The 16,260-nt window shown below is 45.6% G+C and overlaps 2 protein-coding genes across 4 annotated transcripts in view; one reads left to right on the top strand and one right to left on the bottom strand.

Annotated features, from left to right (window-relative positions):
* EVA1C (eva-1 homolog C) overlaps nucleotides 1-8,766 on the bottom strand; it is a 32,153-nt gene extending 23,387 nt beyond the window's left edge. Inside the window, exon 1 of one of the 3 annotated variants that reach the window (XM_027648784.1) lies at nucleotides 8,665-8,766. Coding sequence is in view for 2 of the 3 variants with exons in the window: in XM_027648783.1 (XP_027504584.1) it covers nucleotides 7,887-8,013 (127 nt within the window). In the remaining variant the exon portion in view is untranslated. Of the gene's footprint in view, nucleotides 1-7,886; nucleotides 8,031-8,664 lie in introns of those variants that run through there. The other 2 variants (XM_027648783.1, XM_027648782.1) reach the window with 2 other exon arrangements.
* Nucleotides 8,767-15,016: 6,250 nt separating this feature from the next.
* The window catches only part of URB1 (URB1 ribosome biogenesis homolog), a 40,696-nt gene continuing 39,452 nt past the window's right edge, over nucleotides 15,017-16,260 (top strand). The window contains exons 1-2 of the mRNA XM_027648687.1: nucleotides 15,017-15,149; nucleotides 15,352-15,491. Coding sequence (XP_027504488.1) covers nucleotides 15,017-15,149; nucleotides 15,352-15,491 — 273 coding nt within the window. The remainder of the gene's footprint in view (nucleotides 15,150-15,351; nucleotides 15,492-16,260) is intronic.

Genomic DNA, 16,260 nt, shown 5'->3' on the forward strand with positions numbered 1-16,260 from the left:
TACTGACCATGAAAGCCCCTTCCATTTCCAAATGACTACTTTGGTTTCAGAGCATCCAAAGCTGTTGCTTTTCTTAGAATCAGTCCTTGAGTTTTCAGTTGCCCAATTCTAAAAGACATGAAGCTTATGAGATCATGACTTCCGTCCATCTGCCATTCCCTTATTCAACTCAACAACTTTTAAGCTCAATGGCCAGTTTCGACCCTGAAGCACGCAGGGCTCAGAGAAATAACGTTCCTACAAGTTTCATAAAAATTGAAGCCTGAGCTGCCAGGTCAGAGTAAGAACTGCCACTTTCAACTCAGTCTAAATGATTAATGCTGAAAGTCAACTGGCAGCTGGAGAGCCACAGGCCTGCTGCCAATGGAGCAACTTGTTTCCGCTGGCCTTAGTGACAGATGAAGGATTAAGAAAATACTTAAGTTAGTAGTGAAAATGCTTTTGGGATAGTCTGGCAATCAAAGCAGGCATCAGTGATGAAGGTATCAGTCAGGATTTCTATGCTTTCCATGCTTTATCACCATGAAAGCTTTCCTAAGATTTCTTTTTTTTTTTTCCCCTCATAGTTATAGCTCATGGATCATAACATGGATCATAACCATCTTACTGAACCTAACTCTCGGTGTTGATTAAATCTGAGCGTCAAATTAAGCAAGAGCTTGGTTCCACTTAGGCCAGAGAAAGGATCAGGTAATCAGCAGATAATTCAGCATAAGGACACGTTCAAGGTCTCATTTGAACAAGGTTTAGTCAGTGAGCAGCAGCACACACAAGGAACCAAGCCACGAGCTCTGTCTGGAAAAACGAAACGGAAATGTCCTACAGAAAGAATAGACCTTCTGTAACTTTTTGATCATTGTTTCTCCAGGAACCACAAAACCTGTTCCTCTCTGTGCCACTCAGCTCAGACATGCAGTTATGTGAATTAAACTTCTGTAGAGTGGGAAAACCCATGAATCCTGCACTCACAGTCCACATGCCCATTCTCAGCCTCTCAGACCCTTCCACAAGCCTTCTCTTCCCTTCAGATGTACACTTTCATATTCCCTTGAGCTGTCTCCTAGGACCTATGCTTACTGTTGTTGTATCCCAATGGCTTTCTAAGGAAATTGGAGAGATCCCTATGCATTTCTCTTTTCTTACTTACTTTTTATTTCCTTTTCCCTTTTGTCTCTCTGGATCCCCAAAGATTTGGGTCTGTAGTAAACTCCACACTGTGGTCAGTTATTCCATGAAATCAGAGGGGCAAACGCTTGTCCTGGGACCTAATATGGAACTAAAGTAGAAAAGGAAGATTTTCTCCCTCCTATCTAAAGATGCTGACCAAGAGGGACAATGCTATTAAGGGAGACTGTGAGGCTCTTTCCTGCCCTTGCCAAAATTCCTTCTTTTGGCTGGAGACAGTAACCTCTTCTAGTACTGTTAACAAGAAATAACAAGAGAAAGCTCAGTGGGCAACTGCTTCTGGAGACAGAATGAGAGAATCGTTATGCTCAAGAGACAGAGAAGTTATAATATTCCCAAAGACTGCAAGTAGGAGAACCTCAGGGACTAGCAGAAAATATTTCTCTGAAAACTTGGATTTATGAACGTGAACCTCCATGTTCAAGTTCCCCAAGAAGGCCAGTGGGAGCTGTTCACTGCCAGCTCAGAAAACAAAATGCAGGTTTTGTTTCGCAAACAGAACTCAGACTCAAACTCTGCATTTCTTGTATTCTCATTTATATTTGACACTCAAAAAATAAGATCACGGATCTGCAGTGCTATGATGGCTTTACAGCACAGCGAGTCCAAGCTAGAAAAGCAAAAATGCACCCCAGTGCACCCTCATCACCCGATGATTTTCTTTATAACAACATTTCTTTGACCCCAACTCACTTTTAGCCTGAAGAAGAGTCAAAAATTGCAAAATTATTCTGAAAAAATAATGCTTGTCTTCCCAGATGAAACACTATGAAGGAAAAGAAACAAATATTTGTAGGTTGAGACCCTCATCAAAAGCCCAGTGAAACCTGTGGGAATCCTTCCAGTGGCCATAGGCTTTCAACTAGACGTTATATCACGAGTGATTTTTAAAAATTAATTCTAAATTAAGAGTCAAACCTCACTGGTATTTAATTTGTTGCCAGAAGCCACACAATAGGCCTTTGAAGCAAAACTCCTAAAATGCCTAGTAATTCAGATGAAATGACTCACCAGTGCTGAACACATAAGGCGCAACCACGCCTCCTCCTGCTCTGCAGCTCCCTTAAGACACTATTTTCTCTGTGTTTGGTAATATATCAAAATATTTCAATTTTAATTGTAGATTATGGCTGGCAGATGACAGAATTCTGATAAGTGGTGACTGGTCAGACAGTGCCTTCTCTGTCTGGGGACACTTCCAACAAAAGCTGAGTATTTATTTGAAACAAGTCTGTAACCCCTTTTTCTAATAAAGCTGAGACTGTTTGGAAGCTCTGTCTCACTGGGAAGGGCATCGGCAGCAGATGGAGTAGGAAGGCAGGGGGGAACTAGTCCCTGCTATTCATTTTGAAATAAAATGGCATATGATGTGTCAGGTGCCAGCAATCTGCACAGGGAGAACTGCCCCAAAGGTGTGAGAATCTGAATGACAGACCCAAACGTGCTGGTCCCTGAGCAGTGAAGCTCAAGAACTCAAGTTTCCCATAGGTTTGTGTCTCACATCTGAATTTCCCAACATCTATTGTAGGGGCAGGAGCACCACACTAAAATTCATTTTAGGAGAGCTTGTGAAGCAATATCCTTCCTTAGGGATGGAAGTAAGGTCCAGCTGTTTAGACTCACAAAATGTGTAGGAACTTAATAGGACCAAAGCTTTTACTTCTCTAACAAGGATAATTAAATCTCATCAGTAGATTTAACAAAAAAATATTATCACATCTAAAATGTGATTTCATAAGTTACACTTCCTCAGGAAAGCAGTGAGAACTGCAGGGACAGAAGCAAAACCTTGGATCTCAGCACCATGACCTCAACTAAAATCTCACTTCTGACATAAACCTTTGTTTCACAGAACAAATCCCAGATCCAAACCCACTCCACTAGGAAAAGCTTTAAACCAGACTTTGAGGTTTAACTCCCATATTACTGAAATGAAACATGTTTCTAAAATGAAATGTTTTCCTTTAAAAAAACAACCAACACTTTTGCCTGACTTTTACAAGGCAGTATTAAGAAGATGCATCATTGCATCACTCCTTTTAGCACTTCTTTAAATATCCTGGTTGAAGGACACGCTCCAATTGCCACGGTGAGTCAACAGAACGGACTCAAGAAAATTTATATAGGATTTTATCTGACCAACACAAAACCAGCAAGAAAACCTCTGCATCACTGTGGTTGGTCCTGATTGATCCTGCCACCTTACTACAAACAAAGCATTTGTTAGAGGCATTTGTTTGCTTTCCTTTTGCCTGGGGGCAAATCTGGTATGGGTGAAAGCCACAAAACTTAATGGAAACTTTTAATGCACAAAAGGTCACAGGATCAGATTTTGTTTCTTGGGTGAACTGGTTTGCTTTTTCATTAGATCCATTTGTTTTCTATGGTTGGGTCAGAAGATCAAGTTTATGGAGTCAAACTGATGCCCAATTCTGTGTGAACTGTTCTGGAAGAAAAGACAGAAAAGTTGACACCAGCGGACGGAGATTAAAAGGTTCTGCCTAAGCAGTGGTGCTTTTTCTGTTCACATCCAGAAAGTCACTCTTCAGCCCAGTTATGCAATCACACAGTTACTTCATTTTTGATCTTCAGTTACGGCCACATTTCTTGAAAGCTGCCCAGAAAACCTGGCTGGGAATCAGGTAAGGAAAGGGAGATTGAGTGGTGAGTGAGTGAAGGAGGCCAGGTCAAGCCTGAGCCTGACCTTAAAGGAGCATGGAGAAAAGAAAGACAAAGAAGTGGCATCAAAAAAGGGGAATGGGGGTTCCTCAGTGTTGCCAGGGAGAAGGAGTGTGTTCCCAGACAGATAAGAGGTCAGTTCACTTTGGCAGTAGATGGGGAAAAGGTGGGAGAAGGAGCAGTGGTAGGGCAGAGAGCCAAGGCCTTTTCCCCCTGCCAGCAGGGAGGGCAGGGGATATGAGAGAGAGAGAGAGAGAAAGCACTGATTCCTGCTGTTGGGAAGACACTCAAAATGCCACTGACCCCAGCCAGGCCATCTCTCCCTCAGCAGCTGGACCTTTCTAGAGGACCAGGACACAGATGTAAGTGAAGCAGAAGTACAGTATATAAGTTTCCTGGTTTTGCCAGCTCCTTATTTTTGCCTATTTTGGGAACCAGTCCTTGAACATAAAAGAGTTGTGAGGAAATGGCTGTCATGATGCCTTGATTTCTTGAAAAATGACTCTTGTGACAGTCTCCTGGGAGCCCAGAGTATTCAGAATTTTAGTTCCCAGAGACTGGAGAACTAGCAAAATTCACAGCAGTCTTCAGCCTCCTGGACTGGGACCTGATCTGAAATGTGAAAGCTGCAAGTGATCACTGAGAAAAGCAATGGGAAGACAGAGCTTGGTCAAGTAGGAAAATAAATAAATATTTTGGTGAAAAGATGTGTTTTGAAGAGCAAGCATGAGGGGAAGAGAATTCTCTAGGTGTAGGATCACGCCAATATGCACGAAGATGTAAGGAAAGAACTGTGGATTACATATCTCTTCTTCCAAACCTTCAACCTTCAGTTTCAAATTTGTGCATAAATGCTTGGACTCCACACTTAAAAATTAATCACATAGAGGACTGCAGACCTCAGAGCACATCTCCACTTTCAGTAACCAACTGAATTAATAAATATAGAATCACAGAATCATTAGGGTTGGAAAAAACCTGCAAGATCATCAAGTCCAACTTTTAAATTTGTTAATTGCTGCCACCAAACTGCTAGAGAATCATAGATTATGCAGATCTTTAAGTATGGTGTGCATCAATAGTACTTTCAATATTTCCTGCCATTAGAAGGAGAAACTACTGAGTCATTCTCACAGGGCTGGATTTTGAACTGCTGCTGGTGTCTTGTTTTAGAACACTTATCTTCCCTAGAAAATACTAATTCACATACTGATCACAAAATGTTATTGCACCATGAAGAAATGCCTCTTTAAAAAAAAAAATCCACCAAGAAATTTTTTTTCATAGTTAAAAGCTGGACAGATGAGAACAAGAACACATTGCTCTACATCCTGGAAGAGATACAGACCACAAATACAAGTCAAACATAAAAAACCCCGTAACAAAAACAATCCTTCAGTATTGACATACACTGTTGCCTGCTCCCCTTTCCAGAACATTGAACAGATCCCAAGAGGGAGCATCTTCGGGTTGTTCCAAGCAGGCAGCTGGGTCTGGTGATGAACAAACAGGCTCTGGGCAGGTTAGAACTGCTGGCACAATTTAACACTTGCATAAAGAGAACAACAGAGATGACACATACAGGTGCTGGAAGCAGGCAGCAGTCTGGGAAGGGATTCTGGAAAGCTGGGGTGGAGAGAGGGGGAGAGAGGAACAGAGTTTGGGCTGCTGGGGGAGAGACCTGATGCTGAAAACACACAAAGCAGAAAATGCAATGACCCAAGTGTCTAGCTGGTAATTTGAGTATGAAAGCTTAAAGTCTGTGAAAAGGAGGAAAAGGTGAAGCAACTGGCCTTCCAATTCTCTATGCACTACTAAATTCCCAGGATCAGACCCAATCCCACAGAACACACTGAAGGAGCAGGTCACTGTTCCTTTTGCTCTGACATGGGCTGCCGGTGGAAACTTGTAACCTGCCTCCTTGGAAGGCCTTGGAAGGGCAGGGTTAGACCTGACCCTTTCTAGGACAGGGAAAGTGCAGGTGGTTGGGTACAGTAAGAGAAGCTTCCCACTCTTCATCCCTCAGGATACTGCCCAGTTGCAAGGCTCTGTTCTTTAAACAGGGTAGATTTGTATCCATGTACATTCAACAGAGTTTAGGAGAATCATGTCACTGTTCCTGCCACAGGAGGGAGCAAATAAAGAAAATCAACTCTAGAAGCTCATCTTGAAGCTGCTGTTACACAGCTCGTAATTCTTTAAAAGGCATTAAACAGCTTGGGGATGGCACTGCAGGGTGTCATCTCACCTCTGACAGCTCCTGGTCCACAGCACCTCCTTCTGAAGCAGCTAAAAACTTCTCCATGTGCTCTAGATACCTTTTTTTTTAAAAGGTTCCAGTAACATTTTGATCTTTTCTGTCCTTCTGGGTTAGATCTCCATGTTAAAAGTAAAATGTGAGCAGAATGTGTTCAGGCCTGGGAACTTACTAGTCTGGAAAGAATTCTGGAATCTGATTTTCTTTACTACATCTTATTTGCTGAAATGTCTGCATGACATCTCTCTGGGGTGAGCCAGAGTTTTCTTCTCTGGTCATTCTACCTATTTGGAAAGTTCAGTGCACAATGAATACTGAATACAGTTGTACTTCTGAAATGTATCTTGGATAACCTTATCTAAATAACTTCATTTGAAAAGTGAATGGACTTTTGTGAGGGGAACTGTCCTAGATAAAGGGATATTTTTTAACTCAGCAGCTATCTGAAAGGGAGAATTTGAACATTTATTTTATGTTCTTGTGGAGAACCACCATGTGCTTCCAAAACTAACATCTACAAATCAGCAAAGAAAAACACCAAAGAATGAGACAGCAAGAATTTAAAAGCCTTTTACATGAAAGGAATCTAATACAAGAAATGTAACTTATTAAGGATGTAACTCTGGTCTTTATATTCAGTGGCTGCTTGCTTAGAAATGTTCAGGTTTATGGTGCTGGACACAATAACAAAATGACAAACTGTATTTTCCTATTGCTGAGAAAATAGTTTTTACAGAACCCTCACCAGCATTTTGAACTGTAATAACATGAACTATATTAATATGCACAACAACAAATTTCGGCTGTTAAATATATACTAACTTTTTTTCCGGTGCACTCAACTGGCTTTTGGGAAGTTCTGCTCTGTTCACTAAGGGTAAGATTTGCTTTCTGCCCAAGAGGCAGTTCCTTAAGCCTCCAACTTCCAGGAATATGCTGTGCTCACTGTGACATATAGAAAGGAGAGAAACAGCTCTTCTAAATAACTTTCTAACAGCAGTGGGATGGCCTGGAGCACTAGGAAAGGTACAAGAGTGCAGTTTTGTCAAACAAAAAACAGAGATTGTTTCTTTGTCCCAAGTGGGAATAAATTTTCCCCTTTCTGCAGTCATTTCAATTTGCACTGATGCAGCAGCCTCGCAGGGGTCACGGCTGGGATTTCTGGCTGACAACTGGTGCCTCTACTCCCTGGCAAGGGACTCCTCTCATCGTAGCGCTACGAGGCTTCTCCCCCAGCAGAGAGAAGTGCAGCACTTGTTCGCTATCGGAGTTCAGGACGGCTCCCTCAGGGCCCGACTTCAAGTCTCCAGGAGAAAGTGGGAACCTTTCCAGGGACTTCCACGCACTTTTCGTCAGGCCCCGGCCGATCCACGCGCAGCGTTCCCACGGCGCAGCGACAGCTTAGCTCCTCGCGTCCCTTCCCACCTGGACCCCCTGGAAGCCCTTAACCCTCTCCTGCACCCTGCCCTCCTTCACAGCACATCCGACCCACGCTCTCCCCGGGGTGCAGGCCCGGGACACGGCCCGAGAGAAGGAATACGGAGCACGGAGCCCGCCGGGAATACGCAGCTCCCGGCGCCGCTCCGGGCGGGGAGCGCGGGATCCAGCGGCCCCTGTCCGGGATGGTGGGGTACGGCGGGACGCCTCGGTGCATGCGGGGGGCTGACAGCCCCTGCCAGCCCCCTGCCCGGGGGGTGCCCGACCCCCGCCCAGCCCCTCGGCGCCCCGCAGCCCCCGCAGCCGCCGGTCGGTGCCCGCCCCGTACCTGAGAAGTCGGCGAGCGCCGCGACCTCCGCGCCGCACACGAGGACCAGGCAGGAGAGGAGGCGGAGGAGCCGCCCGGGCTCTACCTGAGCGCGGCGTGGGAGCTGCCCCGCACCCCCGTACCTCATGGTGCGGGAGCGGGCGGCGCGGGGCGGGGGGGCAGCCCCGCAGACTCACATGGCGGGGGCCGGTCCTGGCTGGCGGCGCGGCCCCCCCGGCCCGCCGGGAGCCCTCGGGGCTGCCCCGACCCGCGGGAGGAGGAGGAGAAGGAGGAGGAGGAGGAGGAGAAGGAGGAGGATGGCGAGGGCGGAGCGGCCCTGCCCGCGGGAGCGGGTCCGGCCGGGACGCGGGGGCGGCGGGGAAGGGACGCGGGATCCCGGCGGTGCCGCGCCTGGCACTGCCCTGAGCGCGCATCGTGCGGCCGGGCTGACTCAGACCCGGGGCACCTCGCCCGCCCTCTCCCGGCTCTCCCCACCCCTCTCCGGGCAGTTCGCGGTCCCGGCGCCTCCCTCCTGGCCCCGCGGCTCGCTTTCGCCCCCCCCCCCCCCCCCCCCCCCCCCCCTCCCCATTCGGCTGGACGACTGTCACAGACTTACACACACAGCCCGACTCGTGATATTTCCCTGCTTGTATTTTTCCCGAGACAGGTGCAAGGTGCTCCCCGTCACTCGCTGTGTCCCGCATCGCACCTTCCCTGCTTCAGACCTCGTCTCCCCTCATGCCAGACCCTGTCGGGTTTGCTGCTCCAGCCCAACTCCCGCCCTTACACCTTGGCTCACCTGTCTCCGGGGGAACCCAGCTGATAACTATGCCTTGCAGGATCTCTGCACGAGGGATTTCAGTGAGCAAACAGCCACTGCCTCTTCCATGTTGCAAAAGAACTTCCCCTTTCTCAGTTTCTTCTCTTCACGTTGTTGCCCGACACCACCTTATCACAGCCAGTAGCTTTACGACTTGAGTTGTTCAGTGTAGCTGACTAAGTGTGTAGGCTTGGCTTAAAGTTTTCACTGCAAAGTGAGAAAACATCTTGAAATTACTTTGAGAGAGTTCAAGTTGTTCCCTGAAATCTTTTGTGAGAGTGGAAAGTAAACCAGTAGGAAGTTCAAACAAATTGTCATGACAACCTGCTAAGCCACCTTCAAATATAATTTGGAGCTCCTTTTAAAGGTATGAAAGACTAAAGGGAATAAATCAGGACACTCATTTCCCAGTTCCTGTAAGAGATGCCCTCAGAAAGGGGAGCCTAGAACCAGCACCGGCAATGGGTCATGAAAGCATCTTCTGCCCTGGGGATGTGGTGGGGTATAAAACTAGGAGACAAGAACACCCAGCTGTTTACATCCTGCCATGCATGTTCACACACCTTTCTCCTGAAAAAAACCCCAAGAAAAATGAGTGAGTGGGTGAGAGATGATGGAACCAAACTAATTCTGTTAAATCCGTTCCTCTCCTCCTGTTCCAACTGAAGTTGGATCACATCCAGATTTGAATTTCCAAACTGGCGCCTCTTTTTGGAGGTTACACTGAACTTTGACCAACTTGATCTTCATGTTTGAATCTGAATCCACTTTTGTTCCTCACCCTCTACCTCTTCACACATAGAAAAACAACTGGGTAACACAGTTATGCTTCCTTGGGCAGATAAAAGCAAACCAGGTTTCACATGAACCTGTCTGAGGTCAGGGACATTCCATCAAGCTTTACTGAACTCAGATAAATGGGATCAAAGGTGCAAAAATAACGGCATAAAACGGCTCTGAAGCATCTGCAACTGCAAACACAGATGGGAAGAGGGAACAGTAGCTCTGCCAGGTGAGGCTTTTCCTCCTGGCTGCTTCAGATAAGGGCAGTGTTTGCCTCTGAACTGAACCCGTTACCCTCTGCCTTCCAACTGTGGTATTGGAAGGAGACTTGCAGGAGTCTCCAGCTACTCCTCTCATTTTGCCCCTTGGTCTTTTCATACCTGGTCATTCAACCTGACGCTTCCTGTGCTTGCTGTCTCAGGTCAGTCCCATCGAAGGCAGAAATGAACGCCAGGGGAATAACTAGCACAGATTTTTACCCCACCAAAGAAAGCATTGGGGGGCCATACCTGGAGATTCTAGAAAGGTGTTTAGATGATTAGGGTGAACTTATCTGTCTACCCCAGCTTCCTACTTGCCATAAATTCAGGTTCTCGGAATTGCTCATTAATCTCTGGAATGTAGATGTCAATGATGGCAACTCAGTCCACTGTGAGTGACTCTGAGTACACAATGGATCTGTGAAAAGTACACAATCAATGCAGAAGAATATATAAAACATCAAAAATCACTGGGAAATATCCTGTACTCCTGCTTGAAAGGCTTTAGATCCATCAGGACTATTGCCTAATGAAAACTTGTGAATCTTCTCTTCCCAGTGAATTGCTTCTTCTAGCCCGGTGGTGCTATAAGGAAAGACCATCCCATGGTGCAAGAATGAGCCTGGTATGCTTTTGGCACTGTGCAGGTATAACCCAAAGGCAAAGGCAGTTTCCAAGTGGAATGATTGAACTGGGAGAGGTTCAAAATGTAGGTAACCTCCAGGGAGGTGAAGCAGTGAGGGTTGAATAACAACACAAGAGGCAGCTGAGTGCTCCTGTGTGTAGATATCTGCCTTTTAGGGAAGCCTTCCTGTGGAGGAAAGTAACTTATGGACACTGTGGCTGACAGGAATTTCAGTAAAATGGCATTGACATTTATATATATATATATGTATGTGTATATGTATCTGTATCTATACATATATATCTCCCTCTGAATGGGGGCTACTTTGCTATTTGGTGTTAACCTAAAGTCTGTAATATTTTTGGTAATTCTTGCTATTCCCTGCTATGAGTAGTGCTTAAATAGTAAAGTTAGAGATGGCCACGTAAAACACAAAGCAGGAAGGGAGAAAGTATTTATCCTGATGTGCAGAATGTGTCTCTCTGCCATAGCCTTGAAAGCACCTTCTACAAGCTGGCAGTGCTCAGTAGTTGGAAGACAATATAACTAATCCAGACATGTTCAGCATGTAGAATCTCTCAGCCTTGGCATTTCTTCATTAGCAACAGGAGTTAGATTCCGTTTTTTTTTTTCCCCCCAAATTAAAAAATCATATGAAAGCCCCTAAGTTAGAATCCAGGCTAGATACCATGTCTGCTTCACGCAGTTCCTCTCTTTTGAACTTGGGCCGAAAAGAAACCATTTCACAGCGTCAAAAATGCAGGAATTGTGTTTGTTGCATGAAAGCTTTGCAAGGGCAAAGCCAAAATCTGAGCACTTAATTCCCCCCGCCCCATACTATTCATTTTTCCCTGAACTTCAGCCAAACTTCCAATTTGAAACTCATATCATGGCTTAGTGTATGGAAATTCCAATAAAATGAGTGCTGTCAGTTAGGAAGTAAACAATGTGAAATAATAAAAGTTAGAGTTAGATGGACTAAAATTTTCTATTAGTGAAAAAAAATCACAAGATCTATAGCACAGTAACAAAAGTTGTCAGAATTATATAATCATAGAAATACTTTTACACACACACACACATATATATACTTCTCCCCATTATACCTCCTACTGCTTTTTCTTCCCCTTTTCTCCCCAATATTTTTGGGGGAGATGACATAAGTAACTTTCTTCTCCCAGAATAAAATTTGCAAGAAGCTTGCTAATCTTCTCTTTGGCTTTTGTGGGTAAACAAAAAAACTAAATCTAAGTACAGAATCCCAGGATTTTCCCACATTTTTAAACATTTTATATTCCAGCATTCTGACACAGACAGAATCTACAAGACAGTTGAAACTGCTATCCTCTCTCTGTTTCTATGGAAATCAGTGTCAGACCAGTTAAAACAAAGCACATGCTTTACAATAATCACTAAATAGCAATTATTTAAAATAACATAGCACATTTTTCACAATTCAACCTCTATTTCTATGGATACAAGAATGAAAATAGGGGTAGAGAGGCCTCTCGTATTTTTTCTAATTCTAAATGTGTTTTGGATGCTGTAAGTTCTCACAGGGTGCTACAGATTTTAAGTTCTAACAAGATGTTCAAGTGTGCAGTAATTTGAACTTGAGAGGACCAATTCTGTAAGCCACAGTGAGGAAACATTCTCATGCATCCAAGTAGAAGTTTGAGTGAATACAGAGTACAGTACTTCAACCAGCAAGTTTAGAAGGAGGGGAAATATTTGCTGTTTTCTGCCATTTGTTGACTTGCTTCAGAGAGAGCAAAGTTAGCTAACAAGTACTGAGTTTTGTGGCCAGGAGCTGCTTCTTGGCCAAACTAATACTGACGTCATAGAGACCCCAAGCACTTCAAAAAAAAAGAAGTAGGATGTAACCCATGAAGCTTTTAAAACCAATCTCCTCATGTTTCATTCTGAATGAAATCTCACTCCGGTTTCCTCACCACACGCAGCAGAATGGTCCCTGCTCCTCATCCTCCTGAACGCTGCCAGTTGTGCTGGCACTTCTCCTGTACACAGATTATTTTTCTAGCAGTGCACCTGGCACTTGTATAGACACGAAGTAAGAGGCATGTCCCATCTCACAGAGCTTACCTCTGGAAACAAGAGAAAACAAGACCTAAGGTGGCGGAAGAAGAAATATACCAAGAAAAAAGTCCTGGCTTTGTTGCTCGTGCCCTCTTAAAGGAATCTCTCATCACTTCCTGATATGACTCTTACCCAAAAAGGCTTTGTGCCTTGCTTCTCAGCTTAGGAAGGACATTAGGACAGAGTTGCTGGGTGGACCACAGTCTTGGAAATCAGTCTGTTTGTTTAAGTGCCTTATAATGGATTTATGAGCCTGCCTTTGACTGGTTGTTGTCACTGTCTCCCCTTGAATATGTATTAAAGCTAAGATTTTCCAAAATGACTAATGATTGTGTGCTTGACATTTAAGCCAGCAGCTTTTTAAAGCCACAGAATCAATGCCAAAGCACTGAAAAAGTGGTGACTTTTCCAGGAGCCTTGAAAAAGTCAGGACTCAAGGTCTCTCAAGTTAGGTATGCAAAGGCATGGAAAACTGGTAATATTTCAGAAATGAATATGATTATATGTTCATCTGGCAAGAATCATACAAGTATACTTCAATTTACTGAAAACTGGGCAGCTCAGGAGTTACTACTTGACTCATCCACTGCTTACATCTGTTGAACATGTAGGCACAACAGAGCAGATGAACTCTGAGACTGATGTCTCGGTCTTGGTCTCCACAAATGCAGCTTGCCAAAAAACAGACTTGGAGGAGGAAAATTGTCATAGATATAATAGAAAAAGAGAAAGAAAAGGATATAGGTTTCCAAATGTGCAACAGCAGAACACTAAGTAACCTATCTTGAAGTGAAACCAGCAGTGAAACCAACCCTCCCCATCCTAATTAAAGCCTCTACCAGCTACTGAGGCAGCGAGGGGAGAGAATAATCGAGCTTCAAGTTGAAACTAAAATAATTTTCACTAGCTTCTTGCAGTATTTTTTTTATAGTAGATCTCCTATGAAAGATGGGGTGATGGTAGCTATCAGGTTTGTGACAGCTAGGACTTTTACCCTGAAAATCTCAATATGGCTACTTCAAGCCTTTGGAAGCTATGCTAAATCAAAGGGGTTTTGTTCAGTTCTATGAGCTCTAGTGTTCCTTTTCATCTCCTCAAAACCAAAGAAACTCCCTCCTGAAAATGTTATATACTTTCCAGATTATATGCCTCCCAATTTTTGGAATTGCAAATGTGCTTGCATATCTGCTTACCTTCAATTAAGTTTCAAGAAAACTGTAAGGTTGAAACGAAGGATTCCCATCATGAAGAACAACCCACCAATAATGTTATAGGGAAGAACTGAACATTCTGTGCCTTTATGCAGAATGTGCTATACTATGGTGAATTCCAAAGATGGCACTGCCATCTTAACAAGCAGAAAAATAGTTGGAATGTGTTGAGTTTAAGTATTTCTGGCAATAGGAATTACTGGCACAGCATGATGTACCTTGCAGCTTTCTAGCCATGTTCTACTAAGTTACTTTTAAAAAGCCCTTTTACCTAGTATCTAGCAATTCAAATTTTCGCATTTCCTTTTTTCCCCTCCAGTCTCATGTACTCCTTTTATTTAACCCTTTTGTGCCGTCTAACTTCACCTTCATACTCCACCACCTGTTCTCAAAATATCACAGCATCCTCCATCGACATGAAAGCATTTTTTACTCCTAAATCTTAGAGCGTCTGCGAATGTTGCCATCTTCTGGATCACGGTGGGAACAATCCTAAACATCCACTGGTCAGATTATGTGACAAATACATCTGTTTTAGAACAAGTAGCAGTCACAAGAATTGAGGCCATGTTGCTGAGAACAGAGCCGTGCTGGGCAGGGCACGTTTAAGGATGAATGACCACCGCCTCCCTAAGATCTTGCTTTATGGTGAACTTGCCATTGGCTGCCGCAAGAGAGGAGCCCCAAAGAGAAGATACAAGGACTCCCTGAAACAACATCTCAGCCTTGGCCATATTGATCATCATAACTGGTCTACTCTGGCCTCCAATCGGGAGGCCTGGAGACACACCATCTATAACGCTGCCGTTTCCTTTGAGAACGCACGCAGGATCACTCTCGAGGAGAAAAGACAAAGCAGAAAGAATCGTGTCTTGCTGAATATGTCACCTAAGGAGTCTTTCTGCTGTGCCTTTTGCAATCGGACATGTCTATCTCGTATTGGCCTCATTAGCCACCAGCGTGCTTGTAACAAACGTGGATAGAGCCTTTCCTAAATCTTCGTTCGCGAAGCCCAGCCATGATTACTCGGAACAACCTGATCTAGTGGAAGGCGTCCCTACCCACGGCAGGGGGGTGGAACTGGATGAGCTTTAAGGTCCCTCCCAACCCAGACCACTCCACGATAACTATTTTTAACTCTTTTTTGCCACCTTGGGCACTGACTGTTCTAACAGTCCCTGCCCACAGGGGCTCGGCCGGGCCGGGGTAACAGCCGCCAGTCCCCTCCGCCTGAGGGCGGGACAGCGCGGCCCTCACCGCCCCCGGCCCGCACCGCCCCCGGCCTGCGCTCCGCCCGCCTCTTCCTGCGGGCCGGCGGCGGTTCCGGGGCGGTACTGGCCGGGCTCGGGTACCGCATGGCGGGGAAGCGGAGCGGGCAGCCCGTGGCCGGCCCGCCTGCGGCCAAGCGCGCCTGTGACCCGCGGGACGATGAGTTCAATGGTGCCCGCTTCAAGGCGCTGCTGCGGGACCCCGCGGCCGCCGCCAGCGGTGAGCGGGGTCTGCCCGGGCGGGGGAAGGCGGGCGGGAGCGGCTCGCCGGGGCTGCTGCGGTGCCCGAGGGAGCTGGTGGGGATGTCAGTGACGGTGGCGGTGGTGGCGGTGGTGGCGGTGGGGGTACCGCGGACACGTGCCGGCCCAGAGCGGGTCCCACGCGCGGCGGTGGCTCCCCGGGTGACGCTCTGGCTCTGCAGGGCTGGAGACCTTCGTGTCCGTGGCCAAGACGCTGCCGTCGGCCGCGGTGTACGATGTCGTGGAGGGATACGTGAAAATCTCCATGGAATGCGCTGAGATATTCAAGCTTCTGGACGGAGAAAGGAGGCCTGAAAGCGAAGTAAGCTGGGCGGGGGGGTGTTGTAGTTTAGTGGCTGGCAGCTGCGTCCCACCCTGGAGAGGAACCAAGAGAAGGTCCCCCGGGCAGTGGTCACGGCACAGACCTGCTCAGAGATCAAGGAGCGTTTGGACAGCGCTCTCAGGAGACAGTGTGGGATTGTTGGGGTGTCCTGTGCAGGGCCAGGGGTTAGACTGGATGATCCTTGTAGATCTCTTCAAGCTCAGGATATTCTGTAGTTCTGTAAACGCTTTGTGGTGTAAATAAAACTCTTATAGTTTAGTATAGTTTTGGTTTGTGTTTTTTCTGAAAGTTACAGCGGCAGAAGCACTTATCAAGTGGGAAATACCGTTTTCAGTTCCAAGATGTTCCTGAATTTAATGATATGCGCAACCAAGTAGTCTTGTCCAAATCAAGCTGTTAAGGTTCTTTAAACGTTATCAAAAGACCTTTTGTGAAATAAGGGGATCAATAGAAGCAGTTAAGAAAGCATAACAAAAGTAGTCCAGTGAAAGTAATTGTTTTCAGATATCTAGACATCTCCCTGATACATCACTATTTCTAGGAAGCCACTGGTAAAGTTGACCTCATTTTTCTCCTCTCAGCTGGACACAATTTTTCCTCATCAGAATATGGCAAATAAACAAAGAATCAAATAACTCTCTTCACTGTGAATGCTGGGGCAGCATTGCTAACTTAATTCTGCTTACAACATAGAATTGGTGTTCTTTTTAACCATCAGTTGTTGATCTTTGCCTTAGATTATTATTTT

Source organism: Corapipo altera, unplaced genomic scaffold (assembly GCF_003945725.1).
Source record: "Corapipo altera isolate COAL_440 unplaced genomic scaffold, ASM394572v1 58, whole genome shotgun sequence".
In the NCBI taxonomy this organism is placed as follows: Eukaryota; Metazoa; Chordata; class Aves; order Passeriformes; family Pipridae; genus Corapipo; species Corapipo altera.